Source organism: Enhydra lutris, unplaced genomic scaffold (genome assembly GCF_002288905.1).
Source record: "Enhydra lutris kenyoni isolate GAN:26980312 unplaced genomic scaffold, ASM228890v2 scaffoldscaffold116, whole genome shotgun sequence".
NCBI lineage: Eukaryota > Metazoa > Chordata > Mammalia > Carnivora > Mustelidae > Enhydra > Enhydra lutris.
In genome coordinates, this window is record NW_019154200.1 from 245645 (window position 1) to 271870 (window position 26226).

Below are 26226 nucleotides of genomic sequence, written 5' to 3' on the forward strand. Positions count from 1 at the left end.
GACCAACGTATGTTACTGAAATGGTAGACACATGTCATTACACATCTGTCCAAACTCATAAAATGCACGACACCACAAAGGAGCCCTAGAGCAACCTGCGGGCTCCGGGTGAAATATGCATTCTCAGTGCAGGCCCCTCAGCTGTGACCACTGTACCACCCAGTGCGCATGTTGATAATAGAGGCCACTGCGCATGTGGAGCAGGGGGATATGGGAAATCTCTGTATGCTCAAGTCTGTGAACCTATAACTGCTCTAAAAAATAGTCTATCAAAATAGAAAGTTTTGTCTGAGGGCTGCTGGAAGGAAGGTGGGTGAGGGGAGGGGGTCAGTGGGTGATGGATATTAAGGAGGGCACGCGATGTAATGAGCACAGGATATTACATGCAACTGATGAATCACTAAGTTCTATCTCTGAAACTAGTAATATACTATATGGGAACTAACTTGAATTTAAACATTTTTGAAAGAAAAACTAAAGTTTTGTGTAGAATTTTGAGTTAAATTTGATATGTTTTTGAAGTCAAAACTATAAATATATTAAGATCAGCAGAATACTAGCCTTCTTTAGTAGGATATATAAAATTAAAACACACAACTACACATGGTAGTTTTGGGTTTTGTTTTTCAAGATTTTATTTGTCAGAGGAGAGAGGGCACAAGCAGGGGAAGCGGCAGGCAGAGGGAGAAGCAGCCTCCCCACTGAGCCAGGAGCCTGACACGGGACTCGATTTCAGGATCCTGGGATCATGACCTGAGCCGAAGGCAGACGGCAAAGACTGAGCCACCCAGGCACCCCAGGATTTTTTTAAACTACATATTAATAACTGTACTAACTATAGCAATATAGACACTTAACTGACTGAGCCACCCAGGCGCCTCTACACATGGTACTTTTAAGATTAAGATTTTATAAAGAGGGGCACCTGGGTGGCTCAGTGGGTTAAAGCCTCTGCCTTTGGCTCGGGTCATCATCTCAAGGTCCTGGGATGGAGCCCCACATCGGGCTCTCTGCTCAGCGGGGGGACGCCCCTCTGTCTCTGCCTACCTCTCTGCCTACTTGTGATCTCTCTCTCTGCCAAATAAAATCTTTAAAAAAAAAGATTTTTTTATAAAGAGATGACTAGTTTGATGTTTGATTAACCATACTGATGAGGCACCTGGGTGGCTTAATCAGTTAAGTGTCTGCCTTCGGCTCAGGTCACAATCCCGGCTCCTGTCTGCTTCTCCCTCTCTCTCTGCCCCTCCCTCTGCTTGTGCCCGCTCTCTCTCTCAAATAAATAAAATCTTAAAAAAAAAAAATCCTACTGAATTGTTCTCTAATTCTGATGCAGAGCATTCAGGTAGCACAACACATATAGGATACAGGCTATATTAAAAAATATTACTATGGAAGAAAGGGGAACCCTCTTGCACTATTAGTGGGAATGCAAATTGGTGCAGCCACTCTGGAAAACAGTGTGGAGGGTCCTCAAAAAGTTAAAAATAGGGGCGCCTGGGTGGCTCAGTTGGCTAAGCAACTGCCTTCAGCTCGGGTCATGATCCCGGAGTCCCGGGATCGCATACTGCATCGGGCTCCCAGCTCCACAGGGAGTCTGCTTCTCCCTCTGACCTTGACCTTCTCCCCTTTCATGCTCTCTCTCACTGTCCCTCTCTTAAATAAATAAATAAAATCTTAAAAAAATAAAAAGAATACAAAGAAACTTTGAGGTTTTAAAATGAATAAAACTAAAATTACCCTTTTACATTAAAACAATCAATTCCGGAGACTACTTATGCAGAATACTTCTCTATACTACTATGGAGTGATCTACAGGATGGATATATGATTATGTGAAGAAGGCAAGATGGGAAAAAAATATATGTATAGTATGCCACTATTTAAGAAGGTGAGGAAAGAAAAAAGTGAGGAAAGAATGAATACACCTATTTGCTTACTTTTTAAAATGAAAGGATGAGGGGCGCCTGGGTGGCTCAGTGGGTTAAAGCCTCTGCCTTCAGCTCAGGTCATGATCTCAGGGTCCTGGGATCGAGCCCTGTATCGGGCTCTCTGCTGGGCAGGAAGCCTGCTTCCCCTCCCCCTCTGCCTGCCTCTCTGTCTACTTGTGATCTCTGTCAAATAAATAAAATAAATTTTTAAAAAATCTTTAAAAAAAAATGAAAGGATGAACTAAAAACTAAAGGGAGTGGAGGAGAAGGGGAAAAAAAATAAGGGCAGAAGGGACAGGGATGGAAGCTAGACCTCCCTGAATACACCCTGTTTTGTAAATTAGACTTTAGAATTACATATATGTTATATATTTAGAAAAAATTTTAAAGCCTTTCTAAAAGTTAAAATAAATGAATCAAAGAGGGATTATTTTAAAGGACTTCAAAATTTATGATTTGACTATATTCTGGCTCTATATATCCCTAGCATATGGATATACCCTGAAGATAAAAAGAGCTATTAAAAATCTTAAACAGTTAATAGTAATCACATGTTGGTGATAATATTGGTATAATTATTCTGACACTCTATATACATGTTAGTAGGATACAGCAAGTGAGTAATTATAAGGAGAACCAGGATTTTGGTGCAGCCAATATAGATTCTGATAATTAGGCTAACTAAAAATAATGTAGTACTGAATATGAATTGGAAATATCTGTACTAATGATGGGCAAATCTTAAAATGATACAATATGCATTTCTTGGCTCTCCTGTGGAAATAATGACCAACTCAATAGCAATGAATATCCTTTGTGCTTGCAGTCTTAAAATACCACTTCCCAGCATAGGGCAGGAAATGTACAAGATGAACCTGGAACATCTTCTCATATCAGACATTAAGAAAACTACCAAACACTACCAGGGTCAGGTCAAAAGCACTCATATGATAAATTCAAGAAGTTCCCACTGGCCAAAGCTGAAATATACTGAAACACATTAAACAAATTTGAATCTGTAAGTTCATAATAATATTTAAAAAAAAAAAAAAAAAACCTCATCGGTCATCTTTGGAGAATGTTAGGAAACAAACTTTTTATCTTGAATCATAGTAAATAAACAGACATTCTCCAACTGTTCCTCAGAGTAACCTGGTAATAGATAAAAAACCATTCTCTTCATAGAAATATTTCAGCTAATACATGAAAAAGTAATGATAGAATAATCACCACCAACACAACTAACATCCTAACATGAGAGACAACCAGATATTCTGTGCCTCCTGGTAGAAATACAAACCACCATCTATGAAGTATTCTTGCCAAAAGAATCACAAATGAATCTAACCAAATCCCTAGACCTAACTCCCTAGTGACAGGAAGTACAGAGGACTGTAATTCCAGGCATTATACTCCTTTAGCTCTACTGAGTGCACCACAGCTGTAACCTCCCTAACATTAAAGGTTCCCCAGGAACCCTAAATTTCTGACAAAAATTCTTGAATACCAATTTTCCAATCCTTCTGCAACCTAGTTTTAGGGGTAGAAACCCACTGTATTACACTAGAAATTTTTACTTATTACCTTCAAATGGGTCCATCCAACTAAAAGCTATCCTTTTTCTTCAGCTTCAGGTATAGAATTTAGTGATTCAATACTTACATACAACACCCAGTGCTCTTGACAAGTGCATTCCTTAATCCCTATCACCTATTTAATCTATCCCCCCACCTACCACCCTCTTGTAACCATTAGTTTGTTCTCTATAGTTAAGAGTCTATTTCTTGGTTTGCCTCTCTCTTTTTCCCCCTATGTTTTTTGTTTCTTAAATTCTACCTATATGTGAAATCATATGGTATTTGTCTAACGTATTTTGCTTAGCCTCATACTCTCTAGCTCCATCCATGTCATTGTAAATGGTAAGACTTTGTTCTTTTTTATGGCTGAGTAATATTCCACTGTATATATACCATATCTTCTTTATCCATTCACCAGTTGATGGACATTTGGGCCTTTTCCATAATTTGACTACTGTTGATAATGCTGCTATAAACATTGGGATGAATGTATCCCTTCAAACTAGTATTTTTGTATTCTTTGTGTAAATACCTACTAGTGCAATTGCTGGATTGTAGGGTAGTTCTGTCTTTAATAAAAGCAATTCTTTTATCCAACTCTTTATTACATATTAGACTCCTCCAAACTGAAATGTCAACTTTTTCCACTTTCTACAACCTTTCCTCTTTTACTGAGAATATAAGGCTACTGAATTTAAGCTTCCATACCCCTTCTTTCTACCTCAAGACATCTGTACATCAGCATTATCCAAACAGCACTTTTACAACAGTTAATAGACATTCCTTGGATTTGGAAAACAAAAACATCCCAGAGTTAAATTAATTTGAAACACACAGATACCAACGCCCATTTAGACACATTTTCAGATAAAGGCACTAGAAGTCAAGCAATAATGAAATCTGTTGAATTTTGTTTTATCCAGTATTCCTAAGGCTTATCTGACCACTGAATACTTTCTGTCATGAACACCTACTAACACCATTAGATGATCACCGTTTGATTAATATCACTCTATTCCTATCTATTGGTATCCATATTTTCTATATTTGTGGGAAAAGTCATCTTTATAACTTTCCAGGGTAAACCTGTGCCCTTGGGCTTTCCCCTGCCCTCCTCATCTAACAACTTATTTTTTCAGGTCTTTTCTGTGCAATGTTTGCAATGGTCCCCACTGTAAATCTTGTTCTAGTCTTCTATTCCCAATCCTTTTAGCCTAGAGCAGAACCAGTACCCTCAGACTTTAATTCGCTGACAGCCTCCTCGCTCATCTTCATAGCCCAGTGTATGCAGAAGACCTGTTTAGATTAAGGATACTTCTAGAAGATTCATCATTCTAAGTGCCTATCTTTGATCATATCATTTCTCTGCTTAGTGGATTCTCTGTTCAATTGCTTATGGCATAGGTTGGTAAACTTTTAGTCAATATTTAGTAATACTTTCAACTTCGGGGTGCCTGGGTGGCTCAGTCAAGCAACCAACTCTTGATTTTGGTTCAGGTCATGATCTCAGGGTAATGAGATGGAGCTCCATGTTGGGCTACATGCTGGGAATGGAACCTGCTTGGCATTCTCTCTCTCTCTCTCCCTCTCCCTCTGCTCCTCCTCCTGCTCATGGCTTCTCTTACTCTCAAAAATAAATAAATACATACATAAATACATTGAAAAAATTTTTTAAATTCTTAGTAATACTTTCAACTTTGTAGGCTACATACGGTCTCTGTTGCATACTTTTTTTTTAAAACATCCCTTCAAAAATGTAAAAACCATGCTTTATGCCTAGGCCATATATACGGGTCACAGGTTGGATTTGGCCCACAGGTCATAGTTTGCCTACTTCTGGCTTACAGGAGAGATTCTAAACTCTTTGGCTGGATTTATTCTCCACCTTTCTGGCTTTTGACCTTCTGCTCAAAACTTTCCAAAAGCCAGTCAACAGAACAAAACCCTTTGCTACTCTCACTCAAGTCCTGTGCTTTACTACCTCCTTATTTTGTTTTCACCTAAAACACTACTCACTGAAGCCTTCTTTGGGGTTCTAACAGCAATCCTGGCTTCTGTCAAATCAGAGCCTTTGAACATACATGTAAAACTTTATCAATACAAAAAAGGAGCCTGAAGGGTCACTCTAAAAATAATGGAGAATTTGGAGGTAAACAAAAATTGCTTTTCTTTTTTTGGTGGCTCTCCTAATTAAAATAAGAAGACAAATCCTAAGCTAGCAGTTCACGTGGGAAAAGCAAGAAAAGAGATGGTCATGAAGAACCCTCCTGGGGTCAGAAACTCAAACATGAACTTTTGAAAACTTCAAAATGGTCATTATAAAATATGTTTACAGAATAAAGGAAGCCATATATTTTTTTTAAAGGACAGTTTTCTTTCTTTCTTTTTTTTTTTTTTTAAGATTTTATTTATCTATTTGGCAGAGAGAGGGAACATAAGCGTTTGTTCCCTTGGGAGAAGGAGAAGGAGGCTTCCCGCTGAGCAGGGAACCCAATGCAGGACCCGATCCCAGGATCCTGGGATCATGACCTGAGCCGAAGGCAGACGCCAAAGACTGAGCCACCCACGCGCCTAAAGGAAGCCATTTTTAAAGTCACAGGAAGCCATGATGACCATGTCTCATCAAATATAAAACATCTATTAGGACATACAAATTATAAAAAAGAATCAAATGGAAATTCTAGAGTTAAAAAGTACTATAGGGGTGCCTGGCTGGCTTAGCCAGTAGGTCATGCAACTCTTGATCCTGGAGTCTTGAGTTCAAGCCCCATGTTGGACACAGAACCTAGCTTAAAAAAAAAAAAAAAAAAAAAAAGTACTATAAACAAAATGAAAAATCCACTACAGGGACCCCACAATAGATATGAACTGGCAGAAGAGAGAATCAGCAAACCTAAAGATAGACTGAAAAAGAGTATTCAATCCAAAGACCAGAGAAAAGAAAGAATAAAGAAAAATGATCAGAGTCTCAAAGAAATATGTAACATCATTAAATACACCAACATATGTTTAACAGGAACATCAGAAGGAGAGAAAAAAGAGAAAGAAGAAAAAAAATATTTGAAGAAATGGCTAGAAACTTGCCAAATGTGACAAAAAACAATCTATACATCCAAGAAAGTCAACAACTTCCAAGTAAGATAAACACAAAGACATTCCATAGTAAAAATGGTAAAAGACAAAGAGAAAATGTTGATAGCAGCATAAGAAAAAACATACACCACTGCCAAGTACAAGGGAATGTTAATGGGATTAACAACTGTTAAACAAGAGACCAGAAAGATGGTATGTTCAAATTGCTGAAAGAAAAACCTGTCGACCAAGAATTCAGTAGAAACTGTCTTTCAAAACTGAAAATAAAATAAAAACATTCTCAGAAAACAAAAACAGAGATTTCATTGCTAGCAGACCTACCTTATAAGAAATACTAAAGGAAGTTCAAGCTGCAAGTAAGTGACCCAGAAGGGAATTCAAAAACAAATACACACACACACACACACACACACACACACACACACACACGGTAATTATGTAATTTTCAAAAACAGAAAAACACTATTCCTTTGACTTTCTTCCCTTAGTGTTTTAAAAAACAATGGCAATTTAAAAAAAAAGAAAAAGCAACTGCATAAAATAACATCTTAAAATTATATCACTGAAACTATAAAATATAGAAATATAGTATTTTTAACATTAACAATAAAAAGGAGATAGGTGCAAGTTTGTACTGGAGCAAGCAAACGACACCAGATGGTAACTCCAATCCAAAGGAACAAATGGAAAGAATTGAGAAATGGTAAATAAGAAGGTTAATATGACAAACTCTATATATACTTGCTTGCTTTTCTTAGCTTAACACATAAAATTACAAAAAAATAGTAATTATAAACTGTGTATTACTAGCTTTATAACATATATAAAGTGTAACATATAGAACAGTTAACAGTAAAAGGAAGAAGAGGAGATAGAGCTATATAGGAGAAATGCATCTTATATCTCACTAAAATGAAGTTAATCTAAATCTGAAATAGATTCTGATTAGATATTATTACAGTAAGCCCTAGAACAACCACTAAGCAAATTTTTTAAATAGTGGGGACAAAAATTAAAAAGCAATTAAAATGTGACATTAGAAAATATTTACTTATTTCGAAGTATTTACTTATTTCAAAAGAAAGCAGTAAAAAAAAATAGGGGAACAAAAATAGTAAGACAAAAAAATAAATAAAATAGCAGACTAAATCCACAATATTAAATATCAGTAGATAAACAATCAAAAGGAGAGAATGTCTCATTGGATTTTAAAAAAAAAAAAAAAGCAAGAAAACAAGATTCAACCAAATGCTATCTATAGGAAACACACTTTAGATTCAAAAATACAAACACCTTGGGGCACCTGGGTGGCTCAGTCAGTTGGGTGTCTGATTCTTGATTCTGCTCGGGTGGTGATCTCATGGACATGGGATTGAGCCCTGGCAACACGTCCCAGTGTGATCTACAGACTCAACACAATGCCAGCTGACTTCCTTGCTGGATCTGACAAGCTGATCCTAAATTTCATATGGAAACTCAAGGGACCCAGAATAGCCAAAACAATCTTACAAAAGAACAAAACTAGAAGACTCAAACTTCCTAATTTCAAAACTTACTACCAAGTTATAATAAAGACGGTATAGTCCTGGATTAAGGATTAAAAAATTAATCAGATGAGAGTCCAAAAATAAATCCTCACATTTATAGTCAATTCATTTGACAAGGGTGCCAAGACAATTCAATAGGGAAAGAATAGCTTTTTCAACAAATGGTACTGAGACAACTTTCTATCCACGTGCAGAATAATGAATTTAGGGGCACCTGGGTGGCTCAGTGGGTTGAAGCCTCTGCCTTCAGCTCGGGTCATGATCCCGGGGTCCTGGGATCGAGCCCCGCATTGGGCTCTCTGCTCAGCGGGGAGCCTGCTTCCTCCTCTCTCTCTGCCTGTCTCTCTGCCTACTTGTGATCTCTATCTGTCAAATGAATAAATTAAAAAAAAAAAAAAAGAATAATGAATTTAAACCCCTTCCTCATGCCACACAGAAAAATTAACTCGAAATGAATTAAGGACTTAAATATTACAGCTAATACTATAAGCTCAGGATACTATAATGCTCAGAAGATGAAAGAAGGAAATCTTCGTGGACTCAGATTTAGCAATGGGTTCTTAAATGTAACAGAAACCACAAACAGCAAAAGAAAAAAGATAAACTGGGCATCAAAATTAAAAACTGCTTCAAAGGACACTATTAAGAAAGTGGTAAGACAATTCACAAATTGGGAGAAAACTTTTACTAAGCCACCCAGGTGCCCCATGGGAGAAAATTTTTGCAAACTGTATTATCTGATAATGGACTTGAATTCAGAATCTATAAATAACTTCTATAACTCAATAGTAAACAACCCAATTAAAATGAACAAAGAATCTGAATAGACATTTCTCCAAAAAAAGATAAACAAATCGCCATATGAAAGATGCTCAGCATCATTAGCTATCAAGCAAATGCTAATCAAAACAACAAGATACTACTTCACATCTGTAAGGACAGATATAACAAAAAGACAAAGTAAGAGCTGATGAGGATACAGACAAACTGGAACTCCCATTCACTGCTAGTAGGACTGGGAAATGGTGCAGCTGCTCTGGAGAAACAGTGTGGCAGGTCCTCAAATGGTTAAACATAGAATTACCACTCGTAGATACATACCAAGAGAAATGAAAACATGTCCACAGAAAGATCTGCATACAAATGTTCATAACATTATTCATAAAAGTCAAAAGAGGAAATAATCAGGGGAACCTGGCTGTTTTAGTTGGTAGAGCTCTCCTAATTACAGAGTTGAGTTCAAGCCCCACACTGGGCATGGAACTTATTTTTAAAAAATAATAATTTAAAAAAAGTGGAAATAATCCAAAAGTCCATCAACTGATGAATAGCTAAAATAAATGTGACATATCCACCCAATGGAATATTTAGCAATAAAAAGAAATGAAGTACTAGTATACATACTCACACATGGATGAACCCTTAAAACATTATGCTAAGTGAGAAAAGTCATTCGCAAAGGACCACATGATCCTGTTTATATGAAATGTCTAGAATAGGGGCACCTGGGTGGCTCAGTCCTTAAGCATCTGTCTTTGGGTCAGGTCATGATCCTAGGGTCCTGGATCCAGCAGGGTGCCTATTTCTCCCGCTCTTGCTCCCCCTGCTTGTGTTCCCTCGCTAGCTGTGTCTCTCTCTAATAAATAAATAAAATCTTAAAAAAAAAAAAAAAAAAGAAATGTCTAGAATAGGCAAATCTCTAAATAGGAAAGTAGAATAATGGTTGCCTAGGCTGGGGGGTGAGTGTTAAGGGGAAATGAGAAGTAATTACTTCTGGGTATGGAGTTCTTTGGGGAGTAGTGAGGGAATGCTCTAAAACCGTCATAATAGTTGCATGATTCTGTGACTATACTAAAATCCACATAAGTATGTACACTGTAAAGGAGTGAAATATATGGTATGTGAATTATAGCTCAATAAAGCTATTTAAAAAAGTACACGGAGCAAAAGTTACAGAATGAAAGAAAAAAGATAACTCCACAATTTCACTTTAACACTTCAACACTTTTCTCAGTAACTATCACATCATGATTATATCAAACGTCAAATTAATCTTTGTTGAAAATGTATAGTGCTTTTTTTTTTTAATCAGTAAAAGAAACTTTTTCTTTTTTGTACAGTATCTTCAATTCTGGTTTAAAGAAGATATCCAAGAACATCTCAAGAGAATCCATAAAAGCAAAGGGAGAATGAAGATCTCTGAAAAACCTGTTGAGTAGAATTTACATATTTATCTTCTTCATGATTTGCTTGACAGCCTCTTAAATTATTACATTTCCTGTTTATTTCTTTCTCAACTAGAATGCAAGGTGCAATTTTCAAACTGCATGAGTATTTTTGTCATTTAAATAGGATTTGTACCAGCAAGCACAAACCACAAGCTATTTTTTAATTTTCCACCATAATATAAACAAAATTCATTCAAGCATGTAAATTTTCAATATAAACATCCAGTACAACCTTTCCATACATGTATTACCTGATCAATTCCCTTTCCTTTGCACTGAAGAATGATGACTTCAAGAAGTTTGGCTGCATGACATTCTGCATCTTCTCCTGCATCTCCACATAGAACCTACAGTAATTACAATTCAGCTCAGCAGTGAACACCATTGTATAGAATTTAACTTGAGTCTACAGGAAGCAAATATCCCATAAAAATTCAGGAATCATAGCTTGGGGGCATCTGGGTGGCTCAGTCAGTTAAGTGTCTGCCTTCAGCTCGGGTCATGATCCCAGGGTCCTAGGATCAAGCCCAGCATTGCAATCATCACAATTACAATAAAGTAAGATATATGAGTTAAATGTCCAGATAAGAAAAGATTCCCTTTAAAGGCAACAAAACAATAAAATGAAATCAAAAGAAATTCTTAAAAACCTTTCATTTAAACAATGAAACAAACCCTGTAGTTTGTTTATTTTGAGTTCATTTTTGTCATAATTTACTATCACACACCTTTTAATTTCTCCATATGGATTTTTATAACTACAAACATTTCCCATGGATGTTATAATCATTTAGGACTATAAGTATTACAGTACATAAGTTTAATAGTTTACCAGACCATTCCTCTATTGTTAATTCTATATTTCTACTATTATAAATAATTTTACAATGCACATGTTCATACATAAAATTTGGAATATAATTGCCTTACAATAAGGTTCTCAGAAAAGAGATTTATAGAGTAGAGCCATGCTTATATTGGAAATAAGAAAATATGGAAAAATTAATAAGAGTCCAAACATAAGCTACAAGAAAAAGAACAGATTTAACCTAAAGAGGAGACAGAAATTAAAAATACAGACAAAAAGAGGTAACAGAGAGAAACAAAAGACAGACTCATTAAATAAAGACAACAAAATGGACTTTTGTCAGAATTATTCTTAAAGAGTAGAAAGCAAAATTATAAAAATATTAGAATTGAAAAAGACATAAATACAGGTAAAGGAGAGATTAAAATAAGCAAATACTATGGAGAACATTATATCCCTTACATATTTGAAAGCTCAGATGAATTGGATAACTTCCTAGACAAATACAACTTAAGAAAACTGAATTAAAAAGAAATTCTTGATAAAGAAGACAGATTGAACATTCCCATTTAATTTTATTACTTCCCAAAAGACCATTAAAATGATAATAAAGAGGTTTTAGAGGCATAAATCCACAAAGACAGAGAAAAGGAAAAAAGAAGACAGCTATAAAATTTTGGAAACGAAAACAGATGGATCAGTGAACTGAATCACAAGCAGGTAGCTGGCAAAGCCAAAAATCAACCCTATTTACATAAAATTTAAAATTCTACCTCTTAGGATAATATATCTACATCTAGATTCTAAATGTGAATGAGCTATGGAACCAGAATGTCTTCGTTCAAATTCCCGCTCTGACACTTATCTGTGCTTTTAAAAAAGCTAATTAACCTCTGTGTCTTACTGTCCCCATCTGTAAAAGGAGGATAATAATACACTTACATGGTAGGGTTGTAGAATACAGAAAGAAAAAAAAAAAAAATCACTCCCTTTGCCCCAAATTGCATTTACTTGGGTTTTTTCTTGGTTGGTTGGTTGATTTTAGTCCCTACCTCCAGAAAGAGAAAAAAACAAAATATATTTTGGTAATTTTAAAAATGGACTCTAGGGACGCCTGGGTGGCTCAGTTGGTTAAGCAGCTGCCTTCGGCTCAGGTCATGATCCCAGCGTCCTGGGATCGAGTCCCACATCGGGCTCCTTGCTCGTCAGGGAGCCTGCTTCTCCCTCTGCCTCTGCCTGCCTGTGCTCGCTCGCTCTCCCTCTCTCTCTCTGACAAATAAATAAATAAAATCTTTAAAAAAAAAAAAAAGGACTCTAGAGCCAGATTACCTGACTTCAAATATGGCTCCAATGTAGACTAGTTCTGTGACTTAGGACAATTTGCCTTAGGCATGATGCCAAAAATTGTGCCTCAGTCTCCCCTTTGACCAAAATGTGATACTTTCCTCATAATGTTGTAAAGATAAAGTAAGTTAGTATGTATAAAGTACTTGGGAAATACCTCATACATAGTAAGAATTCAGTAAGTATTAGCTATTAATAAAAACCAAGATTATGACATATATTTTCACCACTTGATAAGTCTAAGGCCATAACCATGAACATTGCTTTTACCCCAGCTGCTATAATACAGAGCAGCTGTACTAAGGGGTGTAGGACTGTTACATTTTCTGCTTGCTGCTTTCTCTTCCCTTTTCCCTCACTAGCAATGGTCTCCACTTAGGAGAGGATACTAAAGATTGCCAAGTGATTATGATTTAATAAGCTAGGTTATTTATTACAGACCTAAATGGGTCTTCAAAAATCATGATTCTAGGGCGCCTGGGTGGCTCAATGGGTTAAGCCTCTGCCTTTGGCTCAGGTCATGATCTCAGGGTCCTGGGATGGAGTTCTCTGCTCAGCAGGGAGCCTGCTTCCCCCTATCTCTCTGCCTGCCTCTCTGCCTACTTGTGATCTCTGTCTTTCAAATAAATAAATAAAATCTTTTTTAAAAAATCATGATTCTACTCCTTCAGTTTATATGTGATGAAACTTAGTGACCTCCCCAAATCTCCAGGCTCTTTACAACCGAACTGAGACCTGAATCAGATGCACTGATTTATCAGTTCAGAGCTCTTAACATCTCAGCACACATCTCCTCTAGTGAGGAAGACAGGCTGTACACTAGATATTTTACACCCAAGACCAAACTTAAGTATCTGGCACCTCTATGCAATGCAGTTTTATATTTATGTACGTATAAATATTCACCTAACAGAGAAGGAAAACATTATTTATATTCAACAATGATTCTACAATATTACCAACAGAGGGCGAAATCTAACCTGTGACAAAGACAGAATAGTAGACAATCCTGTTTGTATGTAAATATAACAGTAGCCAGTAGATGGCTAATAAATCATCTTGGACTGAGCTAAATGATGCTGTTTTTCCAACTATTCCAATTTTTCTATCTTATATTATTTATATTCAAAAAATATATATCTAGTGTTTTCCAATATACATATTCAACTAAAAAATCAGTGATTGATAAACTGTGGTTATTTTCTTAGCATTTTGCTTTTCTGTTATTGGTTTTTTAGCACTTGTCTTGAATCAAGTAGCAAGTTTGCATTTTTGAAAGAAAAAACATAAACAAAATTATTTACCCTAAACATTATAAAGTTCACAGCTATAAAAGTGGCAAATGTCAGGAGTGCCTGGGTGGCTCAGATGGTTGAGCATTTGACTCTGTTTCAGTTCAGGTCATTATCTTGGGGTCATGAGATCGAGCCCCATATCAGGCTGTATGCTTGGCATCCCTACCACCCTGCATCCTCTCTCTCTCTCTCTCTCTCTAAAATAAAATAAACCTTTTAAAAAAATAAATAAATAAATAAGGGACGCCTGGGTGGCTCAGTCAGTTAAGCCTCAGACTCTTGATTTCAGCTCAGGTCATGATCTCAGGATCATGGTATCAAGCCCCCACACTGGCAAGGAATCTGCTGGCGATGTGCTCTGTCCCTCTCCCTCTGCCCCGCCCCCCTGCTCTCTCTCCAATAGATGAATAGATTTTTAAAAAATAAAATAAATAAAAATTTTAAAATTAATAAATAAAAATGGCAAATAGTCTTAAGCACAACACACAATAAAAAACTATCAAATTACAATTCCAAGGTCTATTAGAAAATAAAAAATAGCAAATATTGAAAAAGTAAATGTTGAAGTCAATACAGAACTAAAGTATAAGAAACAAACTGAAAGAGTGTCCTGAGGTAAAACACTTAAACATTAGTAAGAACCATTATAACAACTGATTAGGACACACTTACCTTTCTACACATTGTAAAAAGTATTTCTAAATGCTTTGGATTAGATAATAAAGTATCTGTATCTATTGTCACATAATTATGCAGGAGAGGCATCATATCTGGAAAAAAAAATTCAAAAGCCCAATGAGACTTGAGTGACATGAATAGAAATAAATTATTCCCACTGAAACCACATTCTGTAGCACCCACACATTACTATTTTCCCTCACAACCACAAAATGCTAGTAACAACAGTGACAGATCTGCTATTCCTAGACGAGGAAGATGTGGATCAGAAAGATTAAAATGCTCATCTTTTATTATAGTGATTGTTCTCAAATTTTGTCTTTTTCTCCATAGGAGTCATCACCATTTGACAAACTGTATATTTTCTTGCTTGTCTGTGTGCTCCCCACCTTCCCCGTTCCCCCCACCCAACTAGAAGGGAAGTGTCAAAAGAGCACGCACTATTTTGCTCACTGCTACACTGCTATGCTTAGAACAGTTCTGGGAATATAGACAGCATTCAGAAAATAGTAATTCAATTAATGTATGGGTATATGTGCTGACTGCAAACTGATTTAAGATACAACAGGAAACAGTACCCCTTCTACTGCCTGTATTCCTGGAGCTGCAAAACACTGCTCCGATAGCACCACCCTTTACTCAACAGGGAAAGAACAAGGATTTTCTAATTAGTAGTGGAATCATGTGAGTCTTTATGTCAACCGCCAAAGGAAATAATGTCTAGACATAGAAAAGCAAAAATGTTAGATGGTCAAAGCCATACCTGTAAAGTATTCAAAACAATCCTGCTGAAAAACCTCATATAATATACCTAGCAGCTGCCACATCTGAGGGGAAATACCATGGCAGGTTAAACTATATGCCAGTGAAAGAATTTCTTCATAGAATTCTAGAAGGAAGAAAATCTCTAGTTAGAATGCTAAAAAAGAGCAAAAGTTAACCACAGAGACCACAGATAGGAAGATTTAGGTTATCCACTCGCATACATTCCTCTCACACATAACATACGTCGAGCACCCCCCCATCGGCATTCCCATCTTCAGCTACCTCTATTTGCCACCTTCCCTTTCTTACCAAGATCTGCCCCCTACCCAGTCAGATGGCACAAAAATTTGTTTTTGCTAAACTCACCCATAATACTGGAAATATGTGTGTGTATGTGTGTGTGTGTGTGTGTATTTTTTTTAAGACTTTATTTATTTGTCAGAGAGAGAGAGCACAAGCAGGGAGAGTGGCAGGCAGAGGCAGAGGGAGAACAGGCTCCCTGCTGAGCAAGGAGTCCCATGAAGGACTCAATCCCAGCACCCTGGGATCATGACCTGAGACGAAGACAGATGCTTAACTGACTAAGCCACACAGGCTCCCCAGGAATATGTATATTTTTGATACTGTGTAATAAATAAAATATAGTTTATACTTCTAAAGTTATATCAGAAATGGATACAAGAAGAAAGAGACTGTTGTCTATCTCTCATGCACAGAATTTTTAAATTATAAATAATTAATATTCTTCGGGAAGCTTAATTATGCTAGGCTAAAATATCTTCCAGCCTCACATATATTTACAAACTATATTCTGGACCGTATTTTGTCAATTTACAAGACAATTATACCCACTATAAAAAATCCAAAGGAATGCTCTTATATTTGCAGATATGTCTTTGTTATTACCCTCTGTCAAAAGGAAATCATATCTAAACACACAATGAGAAAACACAATTCTCAATACAAAATTTTCAAATAAATCCTACCACGTCACTAAGCAAAAGTCTTTTAACTTCAAAGGTTTTTTCCCCTCTTTTTTAAAAGGTACTAGGTACACCTGGGTGGCTCAGTGCGTTAAACATCAGACTCTTGATTTCCTTTTGGCTCAGGTCACGATCTCAGGGTCGTAAGATTGAGTCCTACATCAGACTCTGTGCTGAGCGTGGTGCCTCCTTAAAATTCTCTCTCTCCCTCCCCCTCTGCACTGCCCTGCAACTTGTGCGCTCTCTCTCTCAAAAAAACTTTTTAAATCTTTAAAAAAATAAAAGAAACTAATATTCACCCTGGGAGCATTTGGAGTTTTTTTGTAACATTATTTAAAACAACATATTCAAAAGCTAGTAGACAGATACTTGCCTTACCAAGAGCAATCTGGAAATCACAGATATTGGGAAATAATTTGTTACATAAGACAATCACTTGAAAAGCAGCACTATCTGAATATGAAATATCTGAAAGTTCTGTTTATCACCATCCCACACTTTGTATATGATGAAAGGAGAGCAAATGCCTCTTCCTAACATGAAGCCTAAAGACAGAAATGTGGCCAAGATTTCCTTGCACACCCGTCACAGCTTCAGCATGTGTGCAAGACCCAGCCACCCTGATGCTGAAGACCAGGCCTTTGAAACTTGATAGAGAAATGAGAAAGCGCAAAGCTGTTACAGATTACTTTTCGTGGCCATACTGGAGTCTGACTGTGGTGGACAGCAGTACAGGACCCCAAGAGGTCTCCTCAGCAGACCACTACCCAGGCACAGTCGTGCTGGCTCCAGTCAACTCCAGTCTCCCCATGGGTTCAGTGAGCTAAATTCCATTTACACCTGAATGCACCAAAAGTTATTTCAACTATTCTCAACCAAGAAGACTAACTGTTAGGGAAGGATGGTTGTACTGACTTTGACTCCCTGCGTAAGATAAAACAGTTGAAGCAGTAACAGTCAATCCTGGCTTCTAATAATAAATGAAATTTTAGGAGTAAATTAGCAATGAAAACAGGCCAGGGAAAAAAGGGAAGTGGGACAATGGAAAGAGAGTAGACCATGGACACAAATGAAGTCAGGCTGCTGGGGTAAAGGTCCTGGAATAACAAAGTCATCCCATGACATCTTACAGAATATACATAACATATTCTTTTTTAATCTAAGATCCTATATGGCCAAATATCGGTTCAAAATGGGCCACTAACAGGGTGCCTGGGTGGCTAAGTCATTAAACGTCTTCCTTCAGCTCAGATCATGATCCCAGGGTCCTGGGATTGAGCCCCACATCAGGCTCCCTATTCAGCGGGAAGCCTACTTCTCCCTCTCCCACTCCCCTGCTTATATTCCCTGTCTCACTGTCTCTCTCTGTCAAATAAATAAATAAAATCTTTAAAAAATAAAGAAAGAAAAAAAATGGGCCATTAACATTACATTACAGCTAAAAATGTAAAAAAGACCATCCATCACCTTAGGGCTAGGGATGGGATATCAGACAGGAATTGGGGCCATGCTTTCTCCTCTACCCACTGCATCCAAAACTCAGCCCACTTCCTTAACATGCTGATGTTGCAATTGCTCAAATCAAACAGCTGGTTTAGGCAGATTAGAAGGCTGGTATAAACTATTTCTCTTTGCCTTACTGCATGATTTCACTCCTCAGGGTTACTTTACTTTAAATTTAAATGGAAAATCTTCAGTTACAATCTCTTCCATGAATAAGGGCATCAGTGAATATATTTTTTGCTTATCAGAATCTCTAGGGTTATGGTCCAGATATGTCATTTTAACTGGTTCCAGGGAATTCTTTATGCACCCCAAAGTTTGAGAACTAGTGCTTTAAAGCAATGATTTCAAGGAAGGAGGAGGTACCCTCAGCAGTGTACAAGATAATCCACTCAGGAGGGAAAATAATGTATTACAATACTTTATGTATATAGATGTTTAATCCCATCCTTTTACATTTCTATTTTTATGGATGTAAATGTAATTTGCTAACATATGTATATTGCCTACAATATGCATTCAAATATTATCCACCTATATTAGAAGTGCATGCTTAATTTGTTACTAATGGTATGAATGATAAAAAGCTGGGAGACAACTGGTCTTAAACAGTCACCTACTTCTCTTCCACCTCTGTTTGCACACTATAGAGGCTGCCTCTTTAGTGTATACATGCCCACATGACTTGGGGCTGCCACCTTCAAAATGCTTGGATATATGGAAAAACAAGCCTCCTCTACAAATTCCCCATCAGTCTGTAACATCCTGATTCTATTAGTTACTCATTCTATTCAGAAGTCAGGCACTATAATATAACAGAACAACAATCATTTCATACTTCTGATTGGACATAGGTCTGTCATTTCACATTTTTCAATTCCAGAGTAAAGTAACCTCACCTAAATCTCATTCCAGTTCTTCCTTTCTAAAAATGTAAAAACTTAAAGTTCTCTGTCCTTTAAAAATTCAAGGACAAAAATTCTTTATTGGATGTATTAAATTTTTCCCTAAATGAAAACACAGATATCTAATACTAGAAAGTATATCCAGAAACAGAAGAGAATGCAATCTTTTTTTCCTCAAAATTATCCATATTGTTGAATTTGAAGGGCTAAAAGTGTACTTTAAGTTCACCAAATTAAAGAATATCAGTTTACCTTTTCACTCTATCTTTGACTTACCAATTACATGTTTCTGTAAAACAAGATCAATGATCCGTAGACAGATATTCTCTAACTGCTGAGTAACCTAAAGATAAATTTAAACATTTAGTTTAAAATTCACCATGACAACCCTTAATCTATTAATATTAGCCCAATAAAAATACCAAAGGGATTTTCTTGAGAGAAGTTGACAATTCTAAATTTCAAGAGAAAAATATAACCAAGAAATTCTGAAAAGTAAACTAATGATAAAAGTGGGAGTTAAGTCCATAATAAAATTACAAATTAAATTAGTTCCTTACCTCATATTTTATACCAAAATAAGTTCCTAACGAATGAAAGATTTCAATGTGAAAACGTGGGCCATAAGAATACTAGAAGAGGGGCACCTGGGTGACTCAGTGGGTTAAAGCCTCTGCCTTCGGCTCAGGTCATAATCCCGGGGTCCTGGGATCAAGCCCTGCATCGAGCTCTCTGCTCGGCAGGGAGCCTGCTTCCTCCTCTCTCTCTGCCTGCCTCTCTGCCTACGTATCATCTCTGTCAAATAAATAAATAAAATCTTTTAAAAAAAAGAATACTAGAAGAGGAGGGGGAGGAGCAAGATGGCGGAGGAGTAGGAGACTGAAATATCATCAAGTCTCAGGAATTCAGCTACATAGTCATCAAATCATTCCGAACACCTACAAACTCAACAGGAGATAGAACAAAAGAAGAGTAACAATTCTAAGAATAGAAAATCAACCACTTTCCGGAAGGCAGGACATACAGAGAAGTGAATCTGAAGCTCCAGGAAGATAGACCGTTGGGGGAAGGGCCAGCTCCCAGCAAGTGAGAGAGCAGAGGAACCCAAAATCAGAACTTTTGGAAGTCTGCTCCATTGAGGGACACTGCTCTAAAGGCTAAGCGGGGATGGAGCCCTTGAGGGGACAGTGCAGACTCAGGACCCTTCAGGACTCAGGTCACAAGAAGACCACAGTGTCTGAGTGTGGCAGACCTGTCAGGTATCCGAGCAGGGAAGCTGGCTCCAGAGACAGAGCCGGAGCCAAGGAGTGAGCTCTCATCTCTGGGTTATCTTAAACTGTAATCCAAGGCACAGTCGGGCCACTGCTCTTCCATCAGGGACCCCACAAGTGGCAGATCTAGAAAGAACTCCTCCTTCTTCCCCAGGGAGGAGTGGGGCGGGAGCGCATGGCAGGAATTGGCTGCGTTTGGAGACTCCAAATGGGGTCGTGCACCAGAGATAGAAATGCTCCATCACAGCCTATGAGCTTGGAGTGGGGCTGGGGACCAGGGAGATAGGAGGGATTGACTGCTTTTCTCTGAGGGCGCACTGAGGAGTGGGGCCCCAAGCTCTCAGGTCCTACGGGGCCGGAGATTGGGAGGCCGCCATTTTCATTCCCATCCTCCAAATCTGTACGGAAAGTGGTCAGGGAACAAAAGCTACCAAGAGTGAACCAGAACTGGCAAGGGGGGGTGCAATTCCGCCTCGGGCAAAGACATTTGAGAATCACTACAACAGGCCCCTCCCCCAGAGGATCAGCAAAAACATCCAGCTGAGACCAAGTTCACCAGAGCTAGAGGAACTATGAACTCCAGAGCTACGGGAAAGCAACTATAGAATTCATGGCTTTTTTCCCATGATCCTTTAGTCTTTCTAACTTAATTTTTTTTAATTTAATTTTTTCTAGGAGTCACCTTGGTGGCTTAGTGGTTGGGTGTCTGCCTTTCGCTCAGCTCATGATAGAGGGTCCTGGGATCGAGGCCCGCATTGGGCTCCCTGCTCGACGGGAGGCCTGCTTCTCCCTCTCCCACTCCCACTGCTTGTGTTCCCTCTCTCCCTGTATCTCTCCCTGTCAAATAAATAAATAAAATCTTTAAAAATAATAATTTTATTTTTTTCTTATTCTATTTTTTAATTTATCCTCTTTCCTATTTTAGTGTTTTTTAACTATTTTATCTTATCAAAACCTTTTTAAAAATCTTTTGTAATCTTCATTGTTATAGTCATATTTTATCCCTTCATTGTATGTAACCTTATTTTTTGTATATATAGGTTCTTTTTTCCTTTGAAATTCTGGGATACAATTTCTTCTAACAGATCAAAATATACCCTAAATCTAGTACATGACTTTGTTCTAGTCCCCAGCCTGATCATTCCTTCCTCTTTTTTTTTTTCTTTTTCAACCAACTTCTTACCAATTCCTTTTTTAGAATTTTTTTTTAAAAGATTTTATTTATTTGACAAAGAGACACAGAGAGAGAGGGAACATAAGCAGTGGGAGTGGGAGAGGGTGAAGCAGGCCTCCCGTCAAGCAGGGAACCCAATGCGGGCCTCAATCCCAGGACCCTGGGATTATGACCTGAGCTAAAGGCAGACACTTAATGACTGAGCCACACAGTCACCCTTTTTTAAATTTTCATCTTTACACTCATATTCCATCCCTTCATCATGTTTACCCTTATTTTTATATATAAGTTTTCCTTTCTTTAAAATTTTGGGAGGTAGTTTCTTCTAACAAACCAAAATATACCCAAAATCAAGTATGTGGCTCTGTTCTATTGACCAGTCTAATATATATATTTTTTTCTTTTTTTCCCCCTATCTTCTCCCCCCAGATTCAGGTCTCTTCTGATTTGATGATATTTCCTTCCTATCTCCCTGGTCCCCAGCCCCACTCCAAGCTCACAGGCTGTGATGGAGCGTTTCTATCTCTGGCACACGACCCCGTTTGGAGTCTCCAAAAATATAGTGTATATTTTTCTGGGGTTGTTGCTACCCTTTTAGTATTTTGTTCACTCATTCATCTATTCTTATCTGGATAAAATAACAAGGCAGAAAAACTCACCACAAAAAAGAACAAAAGGCAGTATTGATGGCTATGGACCTAATCAATACAGACAGCAATATGTCAGAAGTAGAGTTCAGAATGATGATTATCAAGGTGCTAGCTGGGCTCGAAAAAGCATGGAAGACACTAGTGAACCCCTTTCTAGAGAAATAAAAACTAAATCTAACGAAGTTGAAATCAAAAAAGCTTTAATGAGGTGCAATAAAAAATGGAGGCTCTTACTGCTAGGATAAATGAGGCAGAAGAGAGAATTAGTGATACAGAAGACCAAATGATGGAGAATAAAGAAGCTGAGAAAAAGAGAGACAAACAACTACTGGACCACAAGGGGAGAATTCGAGAGATAAGTGATACCATAAGATGAAACAGTATTAGAACAATTGGGATCCCAGAAGAAGAAGAGAGAGAGGAGGAAGGTATACTGGAGCAAATTATAAAATAGAGAATCTCCATAATATGGCAAAGGGAACAAGCATCAAAATCCAGGAGGCACAGAGAACCCCCATCAAAATAAATAAAAACAGGTCCACACCCCATCATCTAATAGTAAAACTTACAAGTCTCAGTGACAAAGAGAAAATCCTGAAAGCAGCTCAGGACAAGAGGTCTCTAACATACAATGGTAGAAATAATAGATTGACAGCAGACCTATCCACACAGACCTGGCAGGCCAGAAAGGACTGGCATGATGTATTCAGAGCATTAAACAAGAAAAACATGCAGACAAGAACACTATATCCAGCTATGCTGTCACTGAAAATAGAAGGAAAGATAAAAAGCTTCTAGGACAAAAAAATTTAAAAGAATTTGCAAACACCAAACCAGCCCTACAGGAAATACTGAAAGGGGTCCTCTAAGCCAAGAGAGGGCCTAAAAGTAATGGGCCAGAAAGAAACAAACAATATATGTAACTGTCACCTTACAGATAATACAATGGCACTAAATTCCTATCTTTCAATAGTTACCCTGAATATAAATGCGCTAAATGCCCTAATCAAAAGACACAGGGTGTTAGAATGGATAAAAAACAAGACCCATCAGGGCGCCTGGGTGGCTCAGTGGGTTGGGCCGCTGCCTTCGGCTCGGGTCATGATCTCGGAGTCCTGGGATAGAGCCCCGCGTCGGGCTCTCTGCTCAGCGGGGAGCCTGCTTCCTCCTCTCTCTCTGCCTGCCTCTCTGCCTGCTTGTGATCTCTCTGTCAAATAAATAAATAAAATCTTTAAAAAAAAAAAAAAAAAAGACCCATCGATATGCTGTCTACAAGAAACTCATTTTAGACCCAAAGACACCTCCAGATTTAAAGTGAGAGGGTGGAAAATAATTTAGCATGCTAATGGACATCAAAAGAAGCTAGGGTGGGAATCCTTGTATCAGATAAATTAGATTTTAAGCCAAAGAATATAATAAGAGATAAGGAAGGACACTATATCATACTTAAAGGGTCTGTTCAACAAGAAGATCTAACAATTTTAAATATCTATGCCCCTAACATAGGAGCAGTCAATTATATAAAACAATTAATAACAAAATCAAAGAAACACATCAACAATAATACAATAATAGTCGGGACTTTAACAGCCCCCTCACTGAAATGGACAGATCATCTAAGCAAAAGATCAACAAGGAAATAAAGGCTTTATTTTTATTTTAAAGATTTTATTTATTTATTTGACAGAGAGAGAGAGAGATCGTAAGTAGGCAGAGAGGGGGCGGTAAGCAGGCTCTCTGCTCAGCAGGGCTCGATCTGAGGACCTGAGATCATGACCTGAGCCAAAGGCAGAGGCTTAACCCACTGAGCCACCCAGGCGCCCCAGGAAATAAAGGCTTTAAATGACACACTGGACCAGATGGACATCACAGATATATTCAGAACATTCCATCCCAGAACAACAGAATACACATTCTTTTCTAGTGCACATAGAACATTCTCCAGAATAGATCCCATTCTGGATCACAAATCAGGTCTCAACCAGTACCAAAAGACTGGGATCATTCCTGGCATATTTTCAGACCACAGTGCTCTGAAACTAATACTTAATGACAAGAGGAAATTTGGAAAGAACTCAAATACATGGAGGCTAAAGAGCATCCTACTAAAGAATGAATGGGTCAACCAGGAAATTAAAGAAGAATTTTAAAAATTCATGGAAACAAATGAAAATGAAAACACAACTGTCCAAACTCTGGGACACAGCAAAGGCAGTCCTAAGAGGAAAGTATATAGTAATGCAAGGCTTTCTCAGGAAATAAGAGAGGTCTCAAGTACACAATCCAACCCTACTCCTAAAGGAGCTGGAGAGAAAACAGCAAAGAAAGCCTAAACCCAGCATTAGAAGAGAAATCATAAAGTTCAGAGCAGAAATCAATGAAATAGAAACCAAAAGAACAGTAGAACAGATCAACAAAACTAGGAGCTGGTTCTTTGAAAGAATTATTAAGATTGATAAACCCTGGCTAGATTTATCAAAAAGAAAAGATAAAGGGCCCAAATTAATAAAATCATGAATGAAAGAGGAACGATCACAACCAACACCAAAGAAATACAAACAACTGTAAGAACATGCTATGAACAACTATACACCAGCAAATTGGACAATCTGGAAGAAATGGATGCATTCCCAGAGACATATAAATTACCAAAACTGAGGCAGGAGAAATAGAAAACCTAAACAGACCCATAACCAGTAAGAAGATTGAAGTAGTCATCCAAAATCACCCAAAAAACAAGAGCCCAGGGCCAGACGGCTTCCCAGGGGAATTCTACCAAACATGTAGGAAGAATTAATACCTATTCTCCTGAAACTGTTCCAAAAAATAGAAATGGAAAGAAAACTTCCAAACATATTTTATGAGACTCAGTTTATGAGGCCAGCATTACCTTGATCCCAAAACCAGACAAAAACCCCACCAAAAAGAATTACAGACCAATATCCCTGATGAACACGGATGCAAAAATTCTCACCAAAATACTAGCCAATAGGATCCAACAGTACATTAAAAGGATTATTCACCATGACCAAGTGGGATTTATTCCTGGCCTGCAAGGTTGGTTCAACATCCACAAATCAATGTGATACAAGACATTAATAAAAGAAAAATCAAGAATCATAGGATTTTCTCAATAGATGCTTAAAAAGCATTTGACAAAGTACAGCATCCTTTCTTGATCAAAACTCTTCACAGAGTGTAGGCATAGAGGGTACATACCTCAATATCATCAAAACCATCTATGAAAAACCCACAAGGAATATCATTCTCAATGGAGAAAAGCTGAGAGCTTTTCCCCTAAGGTCAGAAACACGGCAGGACTGTCCACTATCATCAATGCTATTCAACATAGTATTAGAATCCTAGCCTCACCAGTCAGACAACAAAAAGAAATGAAAGGCATCCAAATTGGCAAAGAAGTCGTCAAACTCTCACTCTTTGCACATGATAAGATACTTTATGTGGAAAACCCAAAGACTCCACTCCAAAACTGCTAGAACTCATACAGGAATTCAATAAAGTTGCAGGACATAAAATCAATGCATAGAAGTAGCTGTATTTCTATACACCAACAGCAAGACAAAAGAAAGAGAACTTAAGGACTCGATCCCATTTACAACTGCACCCAAAACCATAAGCTACCTAGGAATAAACCTAACCGAAGAGGCAAAGAAAGTACTCATGAAAGAAAGTGAGGAAGACACAAAGAAATGGAAAAACATTCCATGTTCATGGATAGGAAGAACAAATATTGTGAAAGTGTCTATGCTGCCTAAAGCAATCTATATATTTAACACAATCCTTATCAAAATACCATCAACTTTTTTCACAGAGATGGAACAAAAAATCCTAAAATGTATATGAAACAAGAAAAGACCCTGAATAGCAAGAGCATGAATGTTGAAAAAGAAAATCAAAGTTGGTGGCATCACAATTCCAGACTTCAAGCTCTAATACAAAGCTGTCATTATCAAGACAGTATGGCACTGGCACAAAAACAGACACAGAGATCAATAGAACAGAATAGAAAGCCCAGAAACAGACCCTCAACTCTATGGTCAACTAATCTTCGACAAAGCAGGAAAGAATGTCCAATGGAAAAAAGACAGTCTCTTCAACAAATGGTGCTGGGAAAGTGGGACAGCCACATGCAGAAAAATGAAACTGGACCATTTCCTTACACCACACATGAAAATAGGCTCAAAATGGATGAAGGGCCTCAATGTGAGACAGAAATCCATCAAAATCCTTGAGGAGAACACAGGCAGCAACTTCTTCAACCTCAGCCACAGCAATTTCTTCCTAGAAACATCTCCAAAGGCAAAGGAAACAAGGGCAAAAATGAACTATTGGGACTTCATCAAGATAAAAAGCTTTTGCACAGCAAAGGAAACAGTCAACAACATCAAAAGACAAGCGACAGGATGGGAGATGATACTTGCAAATGACATGTGAGATAAAGGGCTAGTATCCAAAA

At 37.7% G+C, this 26226-nt stretch overlaps 1 protein-coding gene across 1 annotated transcript in view; it reads right to left on the bottom strand.

Annotated features, from left to right (window-relative positions):
• The window catches only part of LOC111139760 (importin 8), an 86099-nt gene that overhangs the window by 15609 nt on the left and 44264 nt on the right, over positions 1-26226 (bottom strand). Inside the window, exons 17-20 of the mRNA XM_022492123.1 lie at positions 18931-18997; positions 15262-15387; positions 14493-14590; positions 10625-10720 (exon numbers count right to left, since the gene is read on the bottom strand). Of these exons, the coding sequence (XP_022347831.1) occupies positions 10625-10720; positions 14493-14590; positions 15262-15387; positions 18931-18997 (387 nt within the window). The remainder of the gene's footprint in view (positions 1-10624; positions 10721-14492; positions 14591-15261; positions 15388-18930; positions 18998-26226) is intronic.